General features: G+C 50.3%; 1 protein-coding gene across 2 annotated transcripts in view; it reads left to right on the top strand.

Moving 5' to 3' along the window:
* Nucleotides 1–2,489: 2,489 nt before the first annotated feature.
* Nucleotides 2,490–20,538, top strand: part of ABCG1 (ATP binding cassette subfamily G member 1) — a 65,380-nt gene continuing 47,331 nt past the window's right edge. For both annotated transcript variants that reach the window (XM_040231570.1, XM_040231560.1), the window contains exons 1-2: nt 2,490–2,591; nt 9,300–9,534. In XM_040231570.1, the coding sequence (XP_040087504.1) occupies nt 2,550–2,591; nt 9,300–9,534 (277 nt within the window). In that variant the 5' untranslated portion in view covers nt 2,490–2,549. The remainder of the gene's footprint in view (nt 2,592–9,299; nt 9,535–20,538) is intronic.

The raw sequence follows: 20,538 nt of genomic DNA, 5'->3' as shown, positions 1-20,538 counted from the left end.
CAGTGCTGTCACAGATGATAACTAACCCAAGCTCCTTTGTTCTTTCCCTTTAAAAAATCCCAAAATCAAAGAGCTGGTGGAAGTGAATCTGAGGCTTGTCTCCCCATTCCTGGCTTGGTGCCCTGCATTTAAGGCTACACTTTCCTGCCTCACATTCCAGTGTCAGTAGCTTGGCTTGGCTGCATGATGGAAAAGTGGACCTGATCTGGTTTTGGTCACAGTGGTGGGATGCAGTCTTGTTACTAGGAGGGCCATGTGGTGACAGCCTCCCATAGTGGAAAGCCAGCAGACAGAAAGCAGAGCCATGGACAGAGCTTGGGATCAAGGGCTGAAGCCTGAAACCAGTGCACCCTGAGTCTTCCTGTTACCTAAGACAGTGAAATACCTTGAGCCAGTTGGAGAGAGCATTCTGTCACTTACAACCAAAGAAGTCCCGATAGCCATGTCACAGATCTGACCAACTTTATTCACCATTTGCTTATTCCCAGGTTTGGCACAAGAAGGATAACATTAGTAAGGATTAGAATTGCTGGCTATGTGTCCATGAGCAGTGGAGCACACATTATCTCCCACGTGGCTGAGATGATTGTTATCCCCATGTACAGATGCTCAAGTGGAGCTCTCCATGGCCTGTAATGGAAAAGCCAGCAAGGACCCACTTTACCACTGTCTTCCCTCTCTGGCTTCATCCTCAGGCTCCACATGTCTCTCTGCCCATTCCCAGGAGCTTGGCGAGCAGACCCTTACACTTCCAGTACCTGACCAATCACTGGCCAAATCAGCTGGTGTAGAGCTGGGAGCAGGAGCAGTTCCAGAAGGATGTTCTGAGCACACGCCCAGCAGTGAGGAGAGTGGGTCTTGGGCAGAGAATACATGCCAGGGCAGCAGGACCACAGTGTCACTTGTCCTGGCTGTACAGCACGGTCCAGTCGATTCTCATGGAGAGTTTCTCCCTGGTCACATTCTGTTGTGTCTTTCACCCCTGTTTCGTGTTCCATTTGGCCCTGGGGCACGTGGTGGGCTTCAGGGCTGCCCACAAATCCCAGGTCTCAGAGATGAGGCACCTCCATCCCTGCCTTTGGGTCTCAGTTCTCACAGACAGGCTTGTGAATCTGAAACCTCTTTCCAGAACATTTGGAGTTCATTGGCCTCCCTGCTCAGCATGTTCAAGGCACCACACAACCTGGTGGGCCCGGCATATAGAGAATGAGTGGCACCTAGAGATACAGCAGTCAGATTCCTTAACAACAGAATAGAGGTGATGCGTGAACTATTCAAGTGAACTGTGCAGACAAAAGCAGGGCCCTCTCGCCCTTGAACTCATGCATTACACTGCCTTTCCCTCCATCCTTTGATTCGAGGGTCATGAGACCTCAGGTGTGAAGCCCCCCTGCCTGGAGTGAAAAGCCATGCTCCCTCTCCCTGTGAGAAAAGCAGGGGCTTCACCAACCCGAGGAAAAGTGGGAAGGGGTGACCCAGGTGTGCTGGAGGTGAGAAGGGATGCATTCCTACCTGTGGTCCCCACATGCAAACCACTGAATAAAAGTATTAGCCTCTGAGATTGGGAGTAAGAAATGTCTTATCACCATGGTTACCAGGAAATGGTTCCACTTACATATAATAAGGGTCTTAGCAGAAGCCAGGCCATCTGATACTCCCGTCTGGGGCCACATAGCGGGGTGTCTGATGTGTCTTTCCTTATACAGTTACATGAACACAGCTGTGGGCCAGGTACTGGGAACACTAAATTTAAAATTAAAAAAAAAAAAGTTTTTGGTTTTTTGTTAAGGTGGGAGTTGAGGAGCTGGGGAAGGACAGAGGCCTGGGCATCTTCACCTAGCACCCTTTTGTTACCCAGGCCTTAACTCTGCGTCTGGCACCCAGCAATGTTGGGTGAATGAGTGAATGTGCTGCCTCAGTGTGCAAGGGCGGGTGTCCCAGATACAGAGCTGTAATGGGGGGCGGGTATTGGAGCTGCCGTCTCCTCTTTAGTTCTCACGCTCCTACCTGGCAGAGAGGTGCCCAACAACGGAAAAAGAGAGAGAGAGAAGTTCCTTTACCCTTCCACTCTCCCTCCCAAAACGAACTCCGAAACCAGCCTCCCGGCACAGCACTACAGGCTGTGAGGTGGCAGTCCTGACGGGGACCCCCCCGCTGACAGTCGAGGGCTCAGGGTCTCTGGCCCAGCCCTCGTGAGTTTTGAAACTCGAAGACTCGAGGTCCAGGGAGGATCCTCGGCACCTGCCGAGCCAGCGGTTCGGGCAGCCAGTGGAGCTGGGACGCGGAGAACTGGGCCAGCCGCGCCCCCGCAGAAGAAAAACAAGAGCACGCGCACCTGTCGGCTCCGCCCCACCCCCGCGCGCCGGCCAATCGCTGGTAGAGGGCGGGGCCGGAGTGGGCGAGTCGTGGGCGGGGCCGGGGCCCCGGAGCCGTAGAGCCGGAGCCCGAGCCCGCGGCAGCCGAGCCGGTGCGAGCGCAGCCTCGTGCCCGCCGCCCGTCCCCGCCGCCCGCAGCCTTGTCTCCGCCGCCGCCGCCACCGCCCCCGGGGCATGGCCTGTCTGATGGCCACTTTCTCGGTTGGCACCGCCATGGTGAGTGAGCGCATCCTTTGCCCCCGGGGCTGGGTTCTGTTCTCCGGGAGAATAAGAAACGCACAAAGACCCGCACCCTGACATCTGCCCGTGAGCCCCGGGGGAGGCGCCCGACTCACATCGCCCCCCGCCCTGGCCACCTGACGCCTCGGGATGCTGCTTGCAGCCGAGGACGCGGGGAAGGCGGAGGGCCAGGGGACGGAGGAAGGGAAGGAGGAGGTCCCACAACTAGACCGATGGCCTTGACCTCGTCCGCCTCAAGAGTGCTCGGCCTGGGAACCCATAGCATACTGGGGCGGGGCGGCAGCCTGGGCCAGAGGGAAAAGGGGGTCCCATCCCTCTGCCCGCGCGCGTGGCGGGAGCCTGAGGATCCGGCGCTTCTTGCGCGGCTCTCCGGAGCGCCGGCACTGTCTAGGGGAACAAAAGAGAGAGGTGGTCGAGAGCCTGGGCTGCCCCTTCGCCCCCGGGGACAGCCTCTCCCGGATCTGCTCAGGAGGGGGCGGCGGGCGGAGTTAGGGGGAGGCAGGTGAGGGGCTAGCCTGGGTCACATTTCTCTACCCTGGGGAGAGACTGGGGTGGGGACAAAGGCGCTCATCTCACTCTTCCCAAGGGTGCCAGCTCCGTAGGGGGACCACCGGGTGCAGGGGAATTCTTTGCTAGACACTTACAGTAAGTGCTGTTTCTATAGGTGGTCAGGAGTCTCCTCTTGCCCCTTTAAAACAGCTCCATAAACTCACATTAGAAAAAAAGCAAAACAAAGTCTCATCCATCCCAGGGCCTTTCATTTCTATGCCCAGCACACCGACAGTGCAGTGAGGTACTTCTGGACTGATTTCAGGTCATCTAAAGTACAGATAGAATAAAGTATTCCGTATTCCAAGCCATCTCGCCTCCCCCCCCAACCCCCTCCCCCTCCCACCATGCATCCCTCTTCTGTCCTTTGTCTGTGCGTTTACTACCCTGCTAGTCACTTCCCATGAGCTGTAACCCCACTGTGCACAGCACTCAAGGGTTTCTTCCCCACCCTTTGCCTTTATTTCATTTTTAGCATCCTGTATTTGAAGTCAGCAGGGCTCCGCAGGATTTGACCGACAGTTACCTCTTGCCTTGAGCGAAAGAAAAAAAAAAAAAAACGTAGCCGGGTTTCTGCGCATGCTCTGCTCTGACAACTGCATCCTATGATTCCAAACAGGTTACTGTAGAACATACCCAGCCTCGCCAGCTCATTATATAATGATTTTGTGTAAACCGAGAGAATGGGGCCGCGGACACATTGAAGAGGCTGGCAGAGCAGGAAAGAGCCAGGGACAGGGGGATCCACAAGCCGGGTCCCGTCTCTGGAAGGTCTCTGCCTCTATGACTTAGCTTCTTATATATGAGAGGGATACCCAAATGAAAAAGGCAGCCCCTTCATGACGTTTGCTTTTATCTGGTTGAATGTTTGGGTAACACTTGACTATTTTTCATTTTGCACTTGTTCATTTCTTTGGGATTCCAGAATGATGGTGGGAATGGAAAATGAAGGAGATTATTGTTGTTAGTTGTGGGTAAAGAAAGTTTCAGGTCTTGGAGGTGCCTGGTAACTAACTCTTGAAGCCCTTTCAAAGCTGCAAAAGTGGCTTATACATGTGGGACAATAGTGAATCAGCATGTTTTAAGGTAGAGATGTTTTTGCCAAGATTTCCTGAATGTTACCTTACGGTTTGATGCAGCACCAGAACTTAGATGTTTCTTTCACATGAGGCTGAGCTCACTTTTTTCAGAGAATGTTGTTTTGTGTGAAAATCATTCTCCCTGAAAACGTTTTCCTTTTTTAAATTTAAAATTTCGACCCAAGTCATAAGCAGAACCCTAGAGACATTCCTAGGGCCCTAAACTTTCCTCCAGGGTCCAGCCCAGGGCTGACTGCCAGGTGTGAGTCTAGAGAAGGTGCCTTGAAGGATGGGAAAACCACCCACCTGTGTTTGCGAGTCCCTGAGCTGGGCTGGGTGGGGCGGGCAGGGCTCCCAATGGGATTGGGCATTTGGGGCTGTTGGAAGCCAGGTTTTGGAGACGATGAAGTTGGCACTCTGAGTGACCGTATCAGTGACACCTACCCTTTGCTTAATTAAGGGCTTGACATGGGTTCTTTTCCCGTAGGCAGTGCTCTTGAGGGTGCTGGACCTAGTTTTCCCTTTTTTTGTGCTCACGGTTCCAGTGTGTGTGTGTGTGGGGGGGGTCCTGCCCTCCAAATGCAGGGTCCACGCATCAAGGTGGACACTGTAGCTGGCAGCAGGGAGAGAAGTGGGAAAGAGTGCATGCCAGAGCCTGGAGCCTGTGAGTTCCTCTTTCCTTTCCTTCTCAAGATGCTGTGAAAAGATGCTGAAAAGTTTCTATCTCCAACTGGGCTTCCCTGAGTAAAGAGAGTGAACCAGCGTCACTATGGTCCAGGGTGGGGGCAGAGCTTGCTGACTGTTAGAGACCCTCCCTAGCTAAATAGGTATCTAGATGTGCAAGGAAATCAGTGGCCCAGAAACAATTCTTACCAACAGCAAGCAGAAACAGTCCAAATGGGTCTCCTTGGCACTCAACACCTGTGAATGGACTCGCTATTATTTACCGTTTATTATGCAGCACAAATTGTGTGGAGGGAGAGGGCAAAGACAATGCTTTGGTAAGACAGGGAACATACAATGAAAGGGAACAAATAAGGAGCGAAGATATATTTGTTTCATTTTTGATGAGCTCTGGAGGCTAAGGACAAGCTAGCTGTAACCTACATCCTCGGCAGCTCTCATCTGAGGATGTGTTTGAAGAGAGCTGGTCTATTTTGGAGTGACAGCCACTACCTCCCATAGACAGGATTGTAGGATTTTATTAATTGGACACCCGTTGGAAAGACGGGTGATGGTATGCACTGCTTTGGTTGCTTTGGAAGGTGGGCTTGTACGGTTTCCCCGTCTCTTGTGGCTTTGCCTGTGATGGACAGGGGCTGGGATGGCCTAGGGACTACTGCAATTTGCCTATAGAAAGCCAAGCAATATTCCTGCGTGATTAGGGACGCTGCCTGTGGGAGCACCCTGTAGGAGCTGGCCCCCAGCTCGGCCTCTCCTTAGCCGTGGGGCCTCAGGCTCTGTGAAGTGGAGTGGAAAAGGGTATACCCCCTGTCGAGCTGTGGAGACAGAAGGGGAGTAATCTATGCAGCCTGGAGTGTAATTGGGCACATTGTCGTGCATTACTGAATGAATAGTCGCTATTGTTCATAATCGTTTACCTACCACGGGGGAGGCATAATAATTAAAAACTTTATATGGGAAGTACGGGCCTCTGGCTTCTCTCTTTCAGTTCCAAATCAGTTTACTCACCCAGCTTTGTCCCACCGGCCCGTCCATCTGTCTCCCTCCCCACTATCCCCAGCTAGTGGAGGTCACTCACTCCCACCACCCCCCTGCTCCCGGGCTCCGGCACCTTGCGGAGCTACTCGGCTACTGGCTACTTCCTCCTTGACATCCCTCTGCGGCCCCGTAGAGACTTCCAGATAGACTGCAAATCCCTTAACAAGCTTGGCAAGCCCTCCGCCCTGTGGACCTGGTGAGCCTCTCTAGTCCCATCTTGTTCCAGAAGCGCTTTCCCCCACCCCACATCAGCGCTCCAGCCCCCGAATTTCCGGTCTCCAGGTGCTCCGCCCTCTGCTGCTGCCCAGCCTTTGCACCTGCTGTTCCCTCGCAGGGAACGTCTTGAAGCAGCACCTCTCCTCCACCTCCCCTTGCTAAGCCCAGCTCACAGTTTATTTCCTCAGAAGCACCGAGTGTCCCACACCCCCAGGCCCGCGATGCACTGGGTGACCCCTGCGGGTCCGAGTAGCGTCTTCCTTCTAATCCTGGCCCCTTCGTATTGAAATTCTTTGGGGCCCAGTCTTGGCCCTGAGCGTGTCTGGCTGGCTGGCTGCGGATCCCCAGGGCTTTATCTGGGCTAAGAGTGAGGGAGGGAGGGAGTAGATAAGTCTAGAGGGGGAAGTCAGACCCTCGTCCTACTCCAGGTCGGCATCTGCTCCAGGTGGGAGGAGGGTGGAGTAATGGCTGCTCATCCATCCCCGGGCTGTGTGGGCTTCATCAGCACTGCGAGACCCGACTGATGTGTCCCTGGGCTTCCTCAGGATGGTCCACCTTGGCAGGAGGGGGAAGGAGGCCACGCTCTGGGGAGGGGCTGCTGGAAACTCCCCGTCCCTAACTGAACACAAAACGATTGGCCACCCAGACTTTAGAGCCTCAGGACGCCACGCAGACATCTCACCTTCAAGGTGGGGGGTGAGGACGGACTTTGGGGACCAGGCCTGGAGCTAACTGCCCTGCCCATTGGTCTCTCCACTACCGAATGCGTGCGTGCATGCTCAGTCCCGTGGGACCTTTTTCGACAGTGGACTGTAGCCCGCTAGGCTCCTCTGTCCATGGAATTCTCCAGGCAAGAACACTGGAGTGGGTTGCCAAGCCCTCCTCCAGGGGATCTGCCTGAACCAGGGATAGAACCCCTTTTCCTGCGTCTCCTGTACTGCAGGAGGATTCTTTACCGCTGAGCCCCGCCCCCCGCCCCCCAGCCAAAGCCAGGACTGGTGCTTCCAGGACTCTTGTGGAGTCAAACTGGGTTATAACCTGGAGAAAGAAGCTCCTGTTCCCGGAAGGGCAAGACAGGTGGCACAGGAATGGCATTTGGGGCTGCTCTGTGTGCTGGAGTTGAAGGTGAGCGTCGCACTGGTGGGTCAAAGCCAAGCTTGTGCAGAACTAGGGCAGGGTCTCTGTTGTTCAGGGTCCCCATCACTGAAGGCGCTGGGCCAGCACGGATGCGGAACCCCTACAGCGCCCTCCTGGGCGCAGGAGGGGCTCCTCCACAGCCCAGGCTCTGACGAGGCCCGTTGTCAGGCTGACACAAACCCGACTGTGTGGGGGATGCACGAACCCACTCATGTTTGCTTTGAAGCACTTCACGTGCTTGGTGCCAGCGGCAAAGCAAGATTAATTTTGTCAAGAGTTTTACTCTGCACTTTAATTTTTATCCACAGAATGTTACAGTCAATTAACTAAGTTCTGATGCAGTTAAGCTTTCCAGAGGTGGGAGATGCCTGGGAGGTGTGTGTGTGTGTGTGTCTTTTTCTTAAACTGCAAAACAACATTTTCAAGCATCGTAAGAACCAGAAACCCCTGTGGTCCCATCTCCCCATCCCCTTACTCCTGCTTTAAAGATTTGAAACCTCCAAATCCTCTGATACTGCAGGGGCCCTTAAATCCCATGATGGAAATAATGTCAGGTCATTAAGGATGCGGTCACTGTACACACAAGAGGTCATTCTGATGGGGAGAGGCTTGTTTTGGTCACTGGCGTTGCTGGGGTTTGTAAGAATGTTTATTGATGGTCCACCCTCTGGTTTTGTTTTAGATTTTTTTATTAGAAACAATAATGATCAAAAAGCCATCAACTTTAAAGAAATACCCCACAAACCTATGGAAAAATAACAGTGTGATATTATTCCTGTTTAGAACAAATAGCAGTATGTCAGGGGCTACCCAGCCTTACAGCCATCAGAAGGGCCTGAGTTATCAAAGATGGTCATCCAGATCAGACTAGATCAGGCGGACTGCCTTCAACAGTATGGAGGTGTGTCACTGAGGCCCACGCTTTTGGCATGGGAGAATGTTCTCTCTCCATTCAAGAGACAGCTAGAAAAAGCACAGCACATTATTTGTCCACACCAGGGTTCTTCTGTGTTTTGGATGTGCCTGAAGCATATTGATTTGTTCAGTATTGCCAAGCCATTAGAAAGGATATTCCTTTCTCTGCATAAATACTTTTGGTTCTTGGGTCACCTGTTCAGTGGACTCCCAGTGGAAGCCTGAAAGGCCAATGGAGCTACGTATTACGTATCCTGGTGATGCATTGGAAGAGGCACCTGTTTTTATGGATGACTCACATTCTGGTGCTCTTGCCTGGGGAATCCCAGGGACTGGGGAGCCTGGTGGGCTGCTGTCTATGGGGTAGCACAGAGTCGGACACGACTGAAGCGACTTAGCAGCAGCAGCATATTCTGGGATCCCTTCTGCCCCTCACTTGATCTTAGAGTTTCTTAAAATAGTCTGTGCTTCAGTTTCCTTGTCTGTATCACAGAGAAAAAAATCAAGCTTTCCAACACTTCAGAGCTATTATGAAGATACAGTGAGAGAGGACAGTTGTAGGGGGGTTGTAAAATTTTTCAGGAAAACACAAAAACCAACTCCCAGGGGTCCAAGCGATACCATTGCTCTTGAAAAACGTGTATGACGTTACACCAGGGAGGTACTGAACGAGATCATCATAAAGCTTTTTCAGCTGTGCATTTCTAGCAGTCTCATGCATTTTTGTTGGGTTTTTTAACAAGTGGACTGTAAGCAGATGATTTTTTAGGGTGGCTGATGTTTCATTCTTTGAGACAAGTGGTGTATTTATTTTGGTTTTGTGATTAGATGCTATGATTCCTAAATAAGACGGTAGATCGGTTTCATAGTTTATCTTTAACATATTTATAGTGGTAGAAGAAGTGAAGGCTGGAGAGAGGGAATTCCTCTAGGGGAGCACCCATCCTGTGCTGCTGAGGGCACGGTAGAGGGTGAGGAGTGTTGATAGATGGACGGTTCTCTCCTTGTGGTCCTTGCCGTGATGTAGCTTACACTTGCTCTCGGCGCTTCTTTCCTGTCTCCTTAGAACGGCTCTTCAGGGATAACAGAGCCCAAGTCAGTGTGCGTCTCGGTGGACGAGGTAGTCTTCGGCAACAGGGACACCGTGGAGAAGGAGCTGCTGAATGGACATCTGAAGAAGGAGGACAACAATCTCACAGAAGCCCAGCGCCTCTCCTCCCTGCCTCGGAGAGCGGCAGTGAACATTGAGTTCAAGGACCTCTCCTACTCTGTCCCAGAAGGCCCCTGGTGGAGGAAGAAAGGTAGGGAGCGGAGCTGCTGGGAGCCTTCGGCGGTGGGCGGAGCCTTCGGCAGTGGGCGGAGCCTTCGGCGGTGGGCGGAGCCTTGAAGGAATCATCAGGTGGTTTGGGAAAATCTGGGTCAGGAAGGTGGGGGACTGTCTCTTTCCACTCCGGCTCTGCTGTGGCCAATCTGTCTGATTGCTTTATGCCTGATTTTTGGCTTCCCTGGTGGCTCAGACGGTAAAGCTTCTGCCTGCAATGCGGCAGACCCAGGTTCGATTCCTGGGTTGGGAAGATCCCCTGGAGAAGGAAATGGCCAATCCACTCCAGCACTCTTGCCTGGAAAAATCCTATGGACGGAGGAGCCCGATAGGCTACAGTCCATGGGGTCGCAAAGAGTCGGACACGACTGAGCCATTTCACTTTCTCACTTTTTTCATGATATGAACAGATCAGATGACTCAAGAGACATCTTGAGTGTTTTTGTTTTTGTCTTTTTCACTGAAGTATAGTTGATTTACAATGTTGTGTTGGTTTCAGGTGTACAGAAAAGTGATTCAGTTATATATATATATATATATATATATGCATACTTTTATAGCTTCTTTTCCATTAAAGGCTATTGTAAGATATTGAATAGCATTCTCTGTGCTATACAATAGGTCTTTGTTGTTTATCCATTTTATACATCATGGTGTGTATCTGTTAACCCCAAACTCCTAATTTATCCCCCTCCTTCTCCCTCTGGTAACCACAAGATTGCTTTCTGTGTCTGTGAGTCACACAGTAGTTCTTAAACTCTGATATGATCACAAAGTTTGACCAGCGTTCCTGTGTGCTGGCTACCAGTCTGAACACGGAGAGTTCTCTTTACTGGATGCTGTTAATGTTAGTCTTTCTAGATGGGACTTTTTTAGTTTCAGAGAAAAATGGAAACAGGTGTTTCCTCCCATGCTTGAAGTGTTGAAAAGTAACCAGTGACCTAGGGTAACCTCTCTGGAAACCAGTTGTGTATGTTTATAGGTCTTGAAAGGACTGACTCAGGGGGGTGTTGGTGGGCTAGCCATAAACACAGAAAAGCTGATGGAGCAGGTGAGACTTCAGAGATCTTGGGAGACGTGCACACACACGAGTTTCCTGCTGCCCTCTTGCTTGTTGTTGGGAATCAACAAGTGATGGTATTTTGAGTTTTCTTCACAATGGAGATGCTCCTTTGCTAGCTTTGGATTTTCAGAGTGTAGAGTTGATGCCTCCCTGGGTTGGTATTTATTTTTCAAGCCTGACTGACTTCTTCCCATGGAATTCACTCCTCATTCACCCCAGCTCTGTGTACCCACCGTGTGTCCATCTTTGGATGCAGGGGAGGGAGGTGACTGGGAGAGGACATGTTAGATGTCACCCAGAAACGATGGTCTTTAGTTTCTACTGAACTATTTAAAACAACTGGAAAATCATGAGGAATTTGGAACAAAGTGATTCAGGTACCTTCTAAATGTTTATATTGTTTAAACCTTTTAACTTAATCTAGGCTCTATCCTTCTTCCTTTATGAAGAAGACCCACCAAGACTCACTTTTTTTTTTTTTTTAACTTTTCATCTTTCTGCCCTCTCTTGCCTTCCCTCTCTTGTTTCCTACCGCCTTGACACGAATCTGTTGAGATGGTTGGGGTGGCACCCCAGAATCCCTTGGAACCATGGTTTTAGAGCCTTGATTGACAGATCCCTGGGACTTTGGAGCCAAGTTGACTGTGGGATGACTGTGGGTCTGTTACCACAACCAGGAACAGATCCCAAACAGATACTATCAACAGCTGATAGTATCTGAGTGATCTGAGACATATTTTCAGGGTGTGCCAGCCTGTTTCATTAACAAAGAAATTCTTTGAGAGGCTCAGGAGCCTATTTGTTTGAGCCTCTTGAAATTTCAACATAAGTTTCCAGCTTTTTCCTTCTTCACTTGAACAAAGATTTTTATTGAAAAAATGCACTAAGTGACTAGGAGAACATTGCGAGGTTTTGACCTGCTGCGTCTCTATAGATAAGTGGTGGCAAACCTGTGGGAGAGTGAACAGGTTTCTGTCCATGTGTCACGTGTGGCCTTGGAAATTTGATCATGATGTTAGTAGTGCTTAGACGGGTATTTTTCAAATGGAGATAACTTGCAATGCAGAAATGCCAACATTTGAGAATGGAGGCAGAATGTTGGCTTGAAATCCAGCCTGGCAGGTGTTCACTTGGGGCTCTGGCAGGTGAAGAATATCACTTCCTGGCCAGATGTGTGGCTTGCCCACACTATAGTCTCTGCTTGTTAGAACTGGTCACACTGATTGTCAATGGAAATGGCCTCTTAATTAGCAAGGGAGAGGCCACCAAGGTCCATGGCCAGTGGCCTACTAGGAAGCCTTGCCCAGGTGGCTTCCGGGTAGACACTTGCCCTGAAGTAACCTCTGTGTAGGCTCGGGATGGGGGGCTGGGTGGAGGAGTAGGGTGTGGGCCCCAGGGACCTGCCTGTGAGTCAGAGATGGTTAGGGCCAGAGTGGAAGGAAGGCTGATGTGTCCGGGTTGCTGGTTTCTCAAGCAGCGAGGCCTGACTTCTCCATCCGGCTTCCTCCTTGGCCTCTGCAGCACCTCTGTTCGCTTCCTCCAGCCCTGCCCTCCGTCCCTGCATTCCATCATTTCCTTTGTTCCTGGTGCCCCGGTGGTTTATCACTCCCGCACGCCCGGAGGCTGGGGGGGGTACTTGTCCACCTTCTCACCAAATACAGAGGAAGCAGTATGTGCAGGACTTGCCCCGAGCCTCAGCTTCGGGGATGGCCAGAGGCTGGATGGTGGTTTCAGACTTGGTGGTCCAGCTCGGTGCCCAGGCCATGCCTGGTGCAGGGCCTCGGAGTGCCAGGGTCCCTGTGGCCACAGGGCAGCGGTGCTTTCTCCAGGCTCAGTGCCCACGAGGCCCGCTCTGCTGCTGCTCATCCAGCTGGCCAGCGTCTCCCTTTTCTCTTGGTGGCAGCTTTATATTTGGCGTCACCTCTGTGTGATGTGTGATGCCAGGCGTCATGCCGAGTGCAACTGACGGTTGGGGCAGGAGCTTTTGTGCTTTCTTCTCTCACCATGTTCTGTTTTTCTGTCTGTATTGTTTTTTTCAAATTCAACATTATGTGCCGAGCTCACTATAAGGATCACAGTGGGGCTGAACGCAGCGCACCGAGGAGCGGAGAGGCGTTTCTGAAAGGAAAATGAGAGTTGTGGGTTGAGATGGTGACGTGTTTCAGGACTGCCTGGTTGTATAGTGAGTGATGGACACAGGAGCCTGAAGGCTGGGGTGGTCGCTCAAAGTCAGAGCCAGCACCTCCACTCGCCTTGGATTCCTGTCCATGCTTCTCCCCCTCACATAGACACTAGTCCACTCAAGTAAACTCCAGGAAAGCCTCCCTGGACCCCCATCCCAGAACATTGTGCTATACACTAACTCGACACAGAATGTTGTAGCAAAGTCTGTCACTGGCGTTAGAATAATATCACAAGCTCCTACACAATTATTTTAAAGAAGATGGACAAAGGAAGCTTCATAACCCTTAGTGGAAAGGATGAGTGACACCATGTTTAAGAAGGCGATTTCAGCACTGGTTCTTTACAGTTCTTGAGCTTGATGATTGCCAGGCATTGACTGTGGCCTTCAAGAAAACATCTTGTATTTTCAATTGTAGTTACATTTTCACTATATGGTTAATGATGTCTTTAGAGGAAAATGTGGATCGTATAATAGATTCCTAGTAGAGAGCATAATTGTGAAAGGAACCATTCCCAGGAGAAAAGAGTGCCCCCTGGGGAGGATCTCACTGACTTCTGATACAGTAATGACTTTACCTCAAGGAATTCACTCATGGAGCCAGAGTTGATGGGACAGATGACTTGGAACAATTTGGACTTTGGTATCATAACATTAACTAGTCATGTGAACTACTGTGTTGAGGGAAGTAGGGGAATGTCTAGTTTAATTGTCCTCACTCACCCCAGTGTGACTTAAATTTGAAAGTAGCTTTTGCTTTGTGGAAGCTAGGCACTGCATTGGTGTTGGTAACATTTAGGACTCCATATATATATATATATATATTTTTTTTAATTTTTTTGATTGGAGTATAATTGCTTCACAATGTTGTGTTAATTTCTGCAGTACCAGGAAGTGAATCAGCTATAGCTGCCATCTATGGGGTCACACAGAGTTGGACAGCACTGAAGTGACTTAGCAGCAGCAACAGCATACATATAATCCCCTCCCTCTTGTACCTCCCCCCATCCCCACTCATCCCACCCCTCCAGGTTGCCACAGAGCACTGAGCTGAGAGCTCCCTGTGCTAGACAGCAGCTCAGGACCCCTATTAGGAAGAGAATCCACATCATGAAAGGCTGAGGTGGAGCAGAGGCGATTCTACACACATACAGCACTCCCTGGCTTTCAGAGCTTGTCCATGAAGTGGAGTAGTGGGTACTCTTGAGTCGTCTGCCTTCCAGGGAGAATGAAGCCATTTCCATTTATAAAATTCAAGCAGCACTTTGGTTTAGGTGACTCAGGGGCCAATTCTGTCCTTTCAATGCAGTGAGTATAGCAGGTTCGAAGACATATCCCAGGTCACAGGAGCAGGGGAGGTGGGACACGAAAGCATGGGGGCTTTGAGACTAGCACCAACAAGACACCCAGTAAGCCCCCGGCCCCAGCATGGGCACCTGACAACAGGCCCACCGTGGCATGAGTATGCTTCGCCCCTTTTTACAGAACCACTGAGGGTTGCCTTACTGTTACTTCTGGTTTATTTTCCCTTTAATAGGCCTGCCTGGATGTCAGTCACTCTGCCTTTCACAGGGACTCATAAAGAGGCTTCCTAATCTCTTGGAGAGGCTTGGCTGTCCTGTCCTCTCCGGAGGGAGGTGAGGCTGGTGTTTCTGACATGCTTTGCACAAACAGGTGACTTGATTCTTAGAAATGAAATTACACCTCCCCAGATTACCTGTGGGTTGAGAACAAAAGTAATCCTAGCTGGGGCTTTAGAGAGTCTTCTTTCCTCTTCCTCAGCCCGGCTGGGGTCTCAACATGCTAATACTCCGATGAAATGGGACAGCACCTCCTACTCTGAAACCAGACCCTCCAGCCTCATCCTTGCCAAATGTCAGGATAGAGTTAAACATTCTGGGCAGCCCCACATCAGATTATCTGTATTGGTTTGCTTCTGAGCCATAAAAATGCATTTGAATGCCCTTCTCAAATTCAAGTTTGCTTTCTCTTAATTTCCACAGCTATTTCACAAGGCCTTCAATGACAGGCTGGCTAAAATGAGTAGAAGGTGCCATTAAAATCCCTTTCAGCAATTCCATTAAGGGGAAGACTGGATTCCATCCCAGTACTGGGTGACTTGATCCAGCTGGTGGGGACATGCATGGGGAGGAAGGCCAGTGAAAGGAGGACTATAGAAATCCCAGAACAGCGAGGGGGCTCTAGGCAGTGGGCTGCTTAGGTGTGAAGGTAGGTTTATGCTCCTCTAGCATGAATGAATGATTTTACAAATTAATTTTTATTGGAATATAGTTGCTTTACTGTGCTGTATTGGTTTCTACTGTACAGCAAAATGAATCAGCCATACATAAATTACTTTCATCTTCTATGAAACTGTCATGCAAAGGCAAGCTTTCTTTGAGGAGCAAAGAAAAGGCTTCTGATACTCTGCCTTTGTTTTTGAGGCTGTGGCTGGTCTTATGGTGCAGTTTAGCAAACCTAGACCTTGCTTACGAGGACTCCCTGCTTGATGCTGGGGTGTTGACATGGGGAGCCCAATGACCCCAGGTCACCTTGTGAATGGAGACAGCTGGAGCGCTCCTCTGCCCACTCCGGGGCCAGTTGCCAGGTTCTCTGTGGCTCCCTGGGACAGGCCACTGGCTCAGGCCCTTTTGATGATGAGGTCTTCTGGAATAGTTCTGAATCTCTGCCTTATAGGCTCCGAAAGATGCTTTGAAAAACTACAGTGAAAGTGAAGTGAAGTCACTCAAGTCGTGTCCGACTCTTAAGAGACCCCATGGACATCAGCCTACCAAGTTCCTCCATCCATGGGATTTTCCAGGCAAGAGTACTGGAGTGGGGTGCCATTGCCTTGAAAAACTATAGAGGATGGGCCAACTCTCCTGACGGATGTAGTGTGACCATGTATAAAACCAAAAGAGTTTGCTAGCTTACAGGCAGAACTCGAACATCCAAAGGGTCTAGGCACCCTTTCTGTAGCTCTCTTGGGGCATGCTGCATGGAGGTCAAACCATCACTAACAGGGACCTGGAATCAGGGGAGCATGATCCCTGTGTAGTGTGATCAGGCTCGATAGCCCCCACAGACATAGCACAGGTTACCCTGCTGACCCTGGCTTTGAGGTCTCCTCTTCTCCTTCATGTCCATGTCAGGCCACCCCAGTCACCTTCCAGTTGGCAGGACCCGCTAACACACTGCCATTTTTCTAAAGAGTGTGCCTGGTCTGGAGCCATCTGGTCTCCTCAGTGTGACCTTGCAGGATGGTGCTCTGCTCAGTGGGGGGTTGGTGTCACTGTGTCACTTTTTGAGTACATTCTTGTGACACTCATCTTCGCCTGCTGGGTAGGTACCCTCCTGCCTTCCTTTAACACCCCCAAGTATGCTCATTAAAACTTCATATGCTGGAACTAACATCTTCTTGTATAAACCAGAACTGAATCCATCGAGGCCAAGATATAACCGAAGGTGACATTCTGCTGAACATGAAACCATTTCTTTTGTGTATAAATTGGTAGAATAAAATGTTTAGTAACCACACACCTGCTTGTTTTGAGTTCAGTTCTAGAACCAGCAGAATTGCTTATTTAAGGAACAAAGGCAACCACGTGGGTGAGATGAAAAACATTTGGAAAGACTGACCTGAACAAAACGAGGAGCTTTTAGGATGGCAGTACATCCTCTATAAAACCTTCGCTGATGGAGTTCCAAAACCTCTATAGAAAACTTACCTTTGAATAAAGTATCTCTAATATTGGGTGGTTTTGCCCATAATTTGCAAAAAGGCATCAGGAGGTGTTTTCAGAGTCTAGGATGGAGGCGGGTGTGCCTACCGTGACTTGACCTGACCCACAGCCCTTAGTTTTACTTTTCGTCAGCTGTGTCTGCTGTTAGTCTTCTTTGTGCTTGACTTCAAGACTGCAATTATGTCCAATGGAGTCCTATATTTAGAGCCTGAATCTTGGAGCCCAAAGGAGCCTGGGAGCTCCCTCCTCTGACCTCTCACCCATGGAGCAATCTTTCTTGCTCCATCCTGACAGCAACCAAGGCCTGGCACCTCCTGGCTTGACCAGGTCCATGTTTGCACAACTCTCATTCTTAGAATTCTGTCTGTGGAGCTGAAATCTCAACTCGAGTAATGTTCGTTTGTTGATCCAAGTTCTGCTTTTCCAAACTCTGAAGAAATGTGCATTATCTTGGTCTTGAAATGAGCTCACAAACTGGGAGGAAAAAAGCCTATGTACAAACCAGGTGTCTTAAGCTCCAGGGCTATCTGGAAAGAAGGGAATGAAAAGCATGTGGCTGGTAGAGGAGATGAAGCTGGAGCCCTGCTCTGGGAGAAGGTAGCACAGTGGCACTCCTGGGGGCAGGGCAGAGAGCAGGAGCCCCTGCCGGAATGCTGTCGGTGGTGAACTGATAAGGGTGGGGATAAACTGAAAAACAGAACCTGAGTCATTCTGTCTGTTTCTATTACTGTCATCAAACAAGCTGCTGTGCTCAGACAAAAAGTCCCTCGCCTTGATATCTCCTCTGCCTATCTTGAAAGTGAACCTTTTAGCAGGAGTTTAATGGGATTTCTCAGTTGTTGTTTCTTCCCTCCCACTTTTGGGGGAGAAGTGTTTATTTTTTAAACAAACGCTTTTCTAAACAAATGCTGTTTGCTTTAGCATATTGTCTCTGTTAAGTGCTCGCGGGGAAGCCACAGGGCATCATTGTCAGTGTAGACCTAACCGGGAAGAAAACGAGACTTAGAAGGAGGCAGATGTCAGATTCAGGCCTAGACCATGAATCTTACTAACCACCAGCCTCTCCACCAGCTCCGAGCTCCACTGAGAACCCTCCTCCCTCTGTCATTTTGCAGGTCCACGTAAGATCAGCTGTTTTTCTCACCTTTCTTTGCCCATAACAAACACAACCCCAGACCCGGTGGCAGCAAAGGTGCCACAGAAAGTCTCCCCACCTCCTGGGAAAGAGACCCCCAGAGTTCCTTCATGGGCTGGGCCGGGGGCGGCTGTGTTCACAACCCTGAGTAAGGACTCTGTTGATCCTGTGCCCTCCAGGATGGGGTTCTCGGGCCACCTGTCCTTCACCTTGCCCTTCCTTCCAAGGGCGACCAGACTGGCTTGTCTCCAAGGAGCGAATTCATTGGGGCCAATCCCAACCCCCGCAATCCCTTCTCCCTATTCCACACTTCTCTGCCGGCGCCCTCGCCTAGGGCGGCTCTGGGAAAAGCGAGGCCCTGGCCGGCCCGTCAACAGGGCTCTTGCCCGGCTTTTAAAATGGAGTAAAAACCCTTGTCTTTTCCGCCGGAGCGGATGCTGATTCTGCAGGCCTGGGGCCCTGAGTGACGTTTGCACTGTCCTTGCCAAGCGGCGGGGACACACCTGCTTTCAGTCATATGGTTGAGGGTCCGGCGGAGGCTGCCTGGTGGTTTTCGTGCACGTCGGAAACCCTATATTTTGAATGGTTGGAAGAGAAGGGCAGTGGCCGGCCCCTCAAGCGCGCGCGTAGGTGCGGGCTGGGCAGGGGCGCTCCACTGCGCATGCGCAAAGGCCACCTGCCGCCGCCGCCGCCCGCGTCGGGGTTACTACCGGTCAACGCTCGCGGGTAACCTCGGCGGCGGCGCCGTGCTTGGCTGCCCGCCGGGCGCTGTAGCTAAGCGATAGCTGTTGTTAAGCGCGAACAGAGGATGCCAAGCTGCTAGGTCCGGATGCTGTGGCCTCTCTGAGCGGACCGGGCCGCCCTCCGCAGACCCTGCTCTGTGCACATCGGATGCCGAGCCTGAGTGCCACACAGCTCCAGACCAAATCCGACGGACACCTGGGCCCAGAAAATGAAAGAACCTTTTTATAGCCTAATTTTACCCTGGAGACATCACTAACAGGCATCTGATGAATGGAGTTCCTTTTTACCCATGATTATTACTTTGATGTCTATTTAAGCATAATTGGGAGACTTCACTGGGATAGAAATAGCATATAGATATTTAGAAAGACCATCTTGAGGGAAACTGGCTGGCTTCCTTGTGTAGTGTCTTCCTCCTGGAAGCTTTCCTCAGAATGGGGAAGCTTCATGAGTTTTCCGGACTTCTGTTGAAAGTGGAAGGTAGGGCCATGAGGCCAGGTGCGCGTGTTTCCTGTGAGACAGCCACATCCGAATACTTGTGAATCATTCTTGTTTTGCTTTGTTTTAGATTCACCCTGTAGGTGAGACAGTGAGAAGCAGGGCCTCCTGCTTTGGGCCGGGCAGACTGAGCAGTCAGCATTTTAAAATGAGCAGGGTGGTTCTTGGAATCCTGGGGTTCCGCTTAGGAATCCGAGGGGCAGAGCGAGTAAGGGGGCTGGAATCCAGAGTGTCAGCTGCCAGGCTGCTGCTCCCCACTCCCTGGTGACTCACTTCCATCCTGGTTGGGTTTGTGAGGCTAGGAGAAACAGCAGCTGAACTTTATGTGTGCTTCCTGGAGCATACACGTGTACATTGTGTGTGAATCCATTCATGTGATCATAAATATAAACATGATCTACAAGTTGGGCTCCATTCCAGAGCCTTGAAGGCCAGGGATGCCTTGGTAGAAGCAGGGGTTCCATGCTTTGCCCCTCCCTGAGGACCAGGGTCTTCCCTGGACACCTGGCCAGATTGGTTCCTCTGTGCTGAATTTAGGTGAGTTATGAAACATCCAGGGCTTCCTGGGTGGTGGTAGTGGTAAAGAATCCCGCTTCAAATGCAGAAGACTAAAGAGATGTGAGTTTGATTCCTAGGTTGGGAAGATCTCCTAGAGAAGGGCTTGGCAACTTGCTCCAGTGTTCTTGGCTGGAAAATTCCATGGACAGAGGAGCCTGGCAGGCTGTAGTCCATGAGGCTGCAAAGAGACTGGGCACACACACACACACACACACACACACACGAAACATTCAGCACCATCATTTATATGGTTCTTGACCAAACACAAGGAGACGGGGAGTTAATAACTGTTCTCATAGCCTTGGGTTTTACTTGGTTGGTTGGTTGATTTTGTGATTGTAGAGTTGATGTTTTTGTAAACCTACCTAGAGAGTGTAGTTCTCAAGCACCAAGACTTGCTGACCTGAAGGTGGGATACAGGAATCAGAAATGGTGGTGGGTAGTTATTATGCAGTAAATTCTCTTATGGTTTCCAGAGTGCTGCTGGTGAGGTGCGTGGAAAACCTTTGGAAAAAGAAGGAAGTGCACATTTATGATAACTGAGTTGTTCCCTCATTATAAACAATAATAGGGCTTATTGCCAACACAAGAACAGATTATGTCCAAAAGCTGGTTGAAAAGTGGAGGGCCCTTATATTTAGTTTCACATTTCACCGGAGTCCCCATTAAGACCTGCAAAGAAGCTTGTGGGTTTCCTATTTCTAAAGACCTGCATATTGGCCTGTCCAGAAAATGGTTCTGTCCTAAATGGTATGAGAGGGCAGGCTATCTAGTCATGGGCTTCTGCTCTGACTGGCAGCCACAGGGGCATTGGTGGTGAGCCCAGTCTCTGTGTGGCCATGCATGACCAGCGCATAAAATGCTGTTCTTGGGTTTCCAGATATTTAACATGAAATCCCATTGGCTGTAGTTTTATGGAAAAGGCATTTCCCTTCCTTTAGAGTAATTTTGAGTTAATGTGTAATAAGAAGGAAGTTAAAGTGAACTGAATTATTATTTATTACATAGGGCTTTAGTTCAGTTCAATTGTTCAGTCATGTCTGACTCTTTGCAACCCCATG

This window comes from Oryx dammah, unplaced genomic scaffold, assembly GCF_014754425.2.
Source record: "Oryx dammah isolate SB20612 unplaced genomic scaffold, SCBI_Odam_1.1 HiC_scaffold_2, whole genome shotgun sequence".
NCBI classification, from domain to species: Eukaryota; Metazoa; Chordata; class Mammalia; order Artiodactyla; family Bovidae; genus Oryx; species Oryx dammah.
This window is presented reverse-complemented; position numbering and strand designations above follow the sequence as displayed.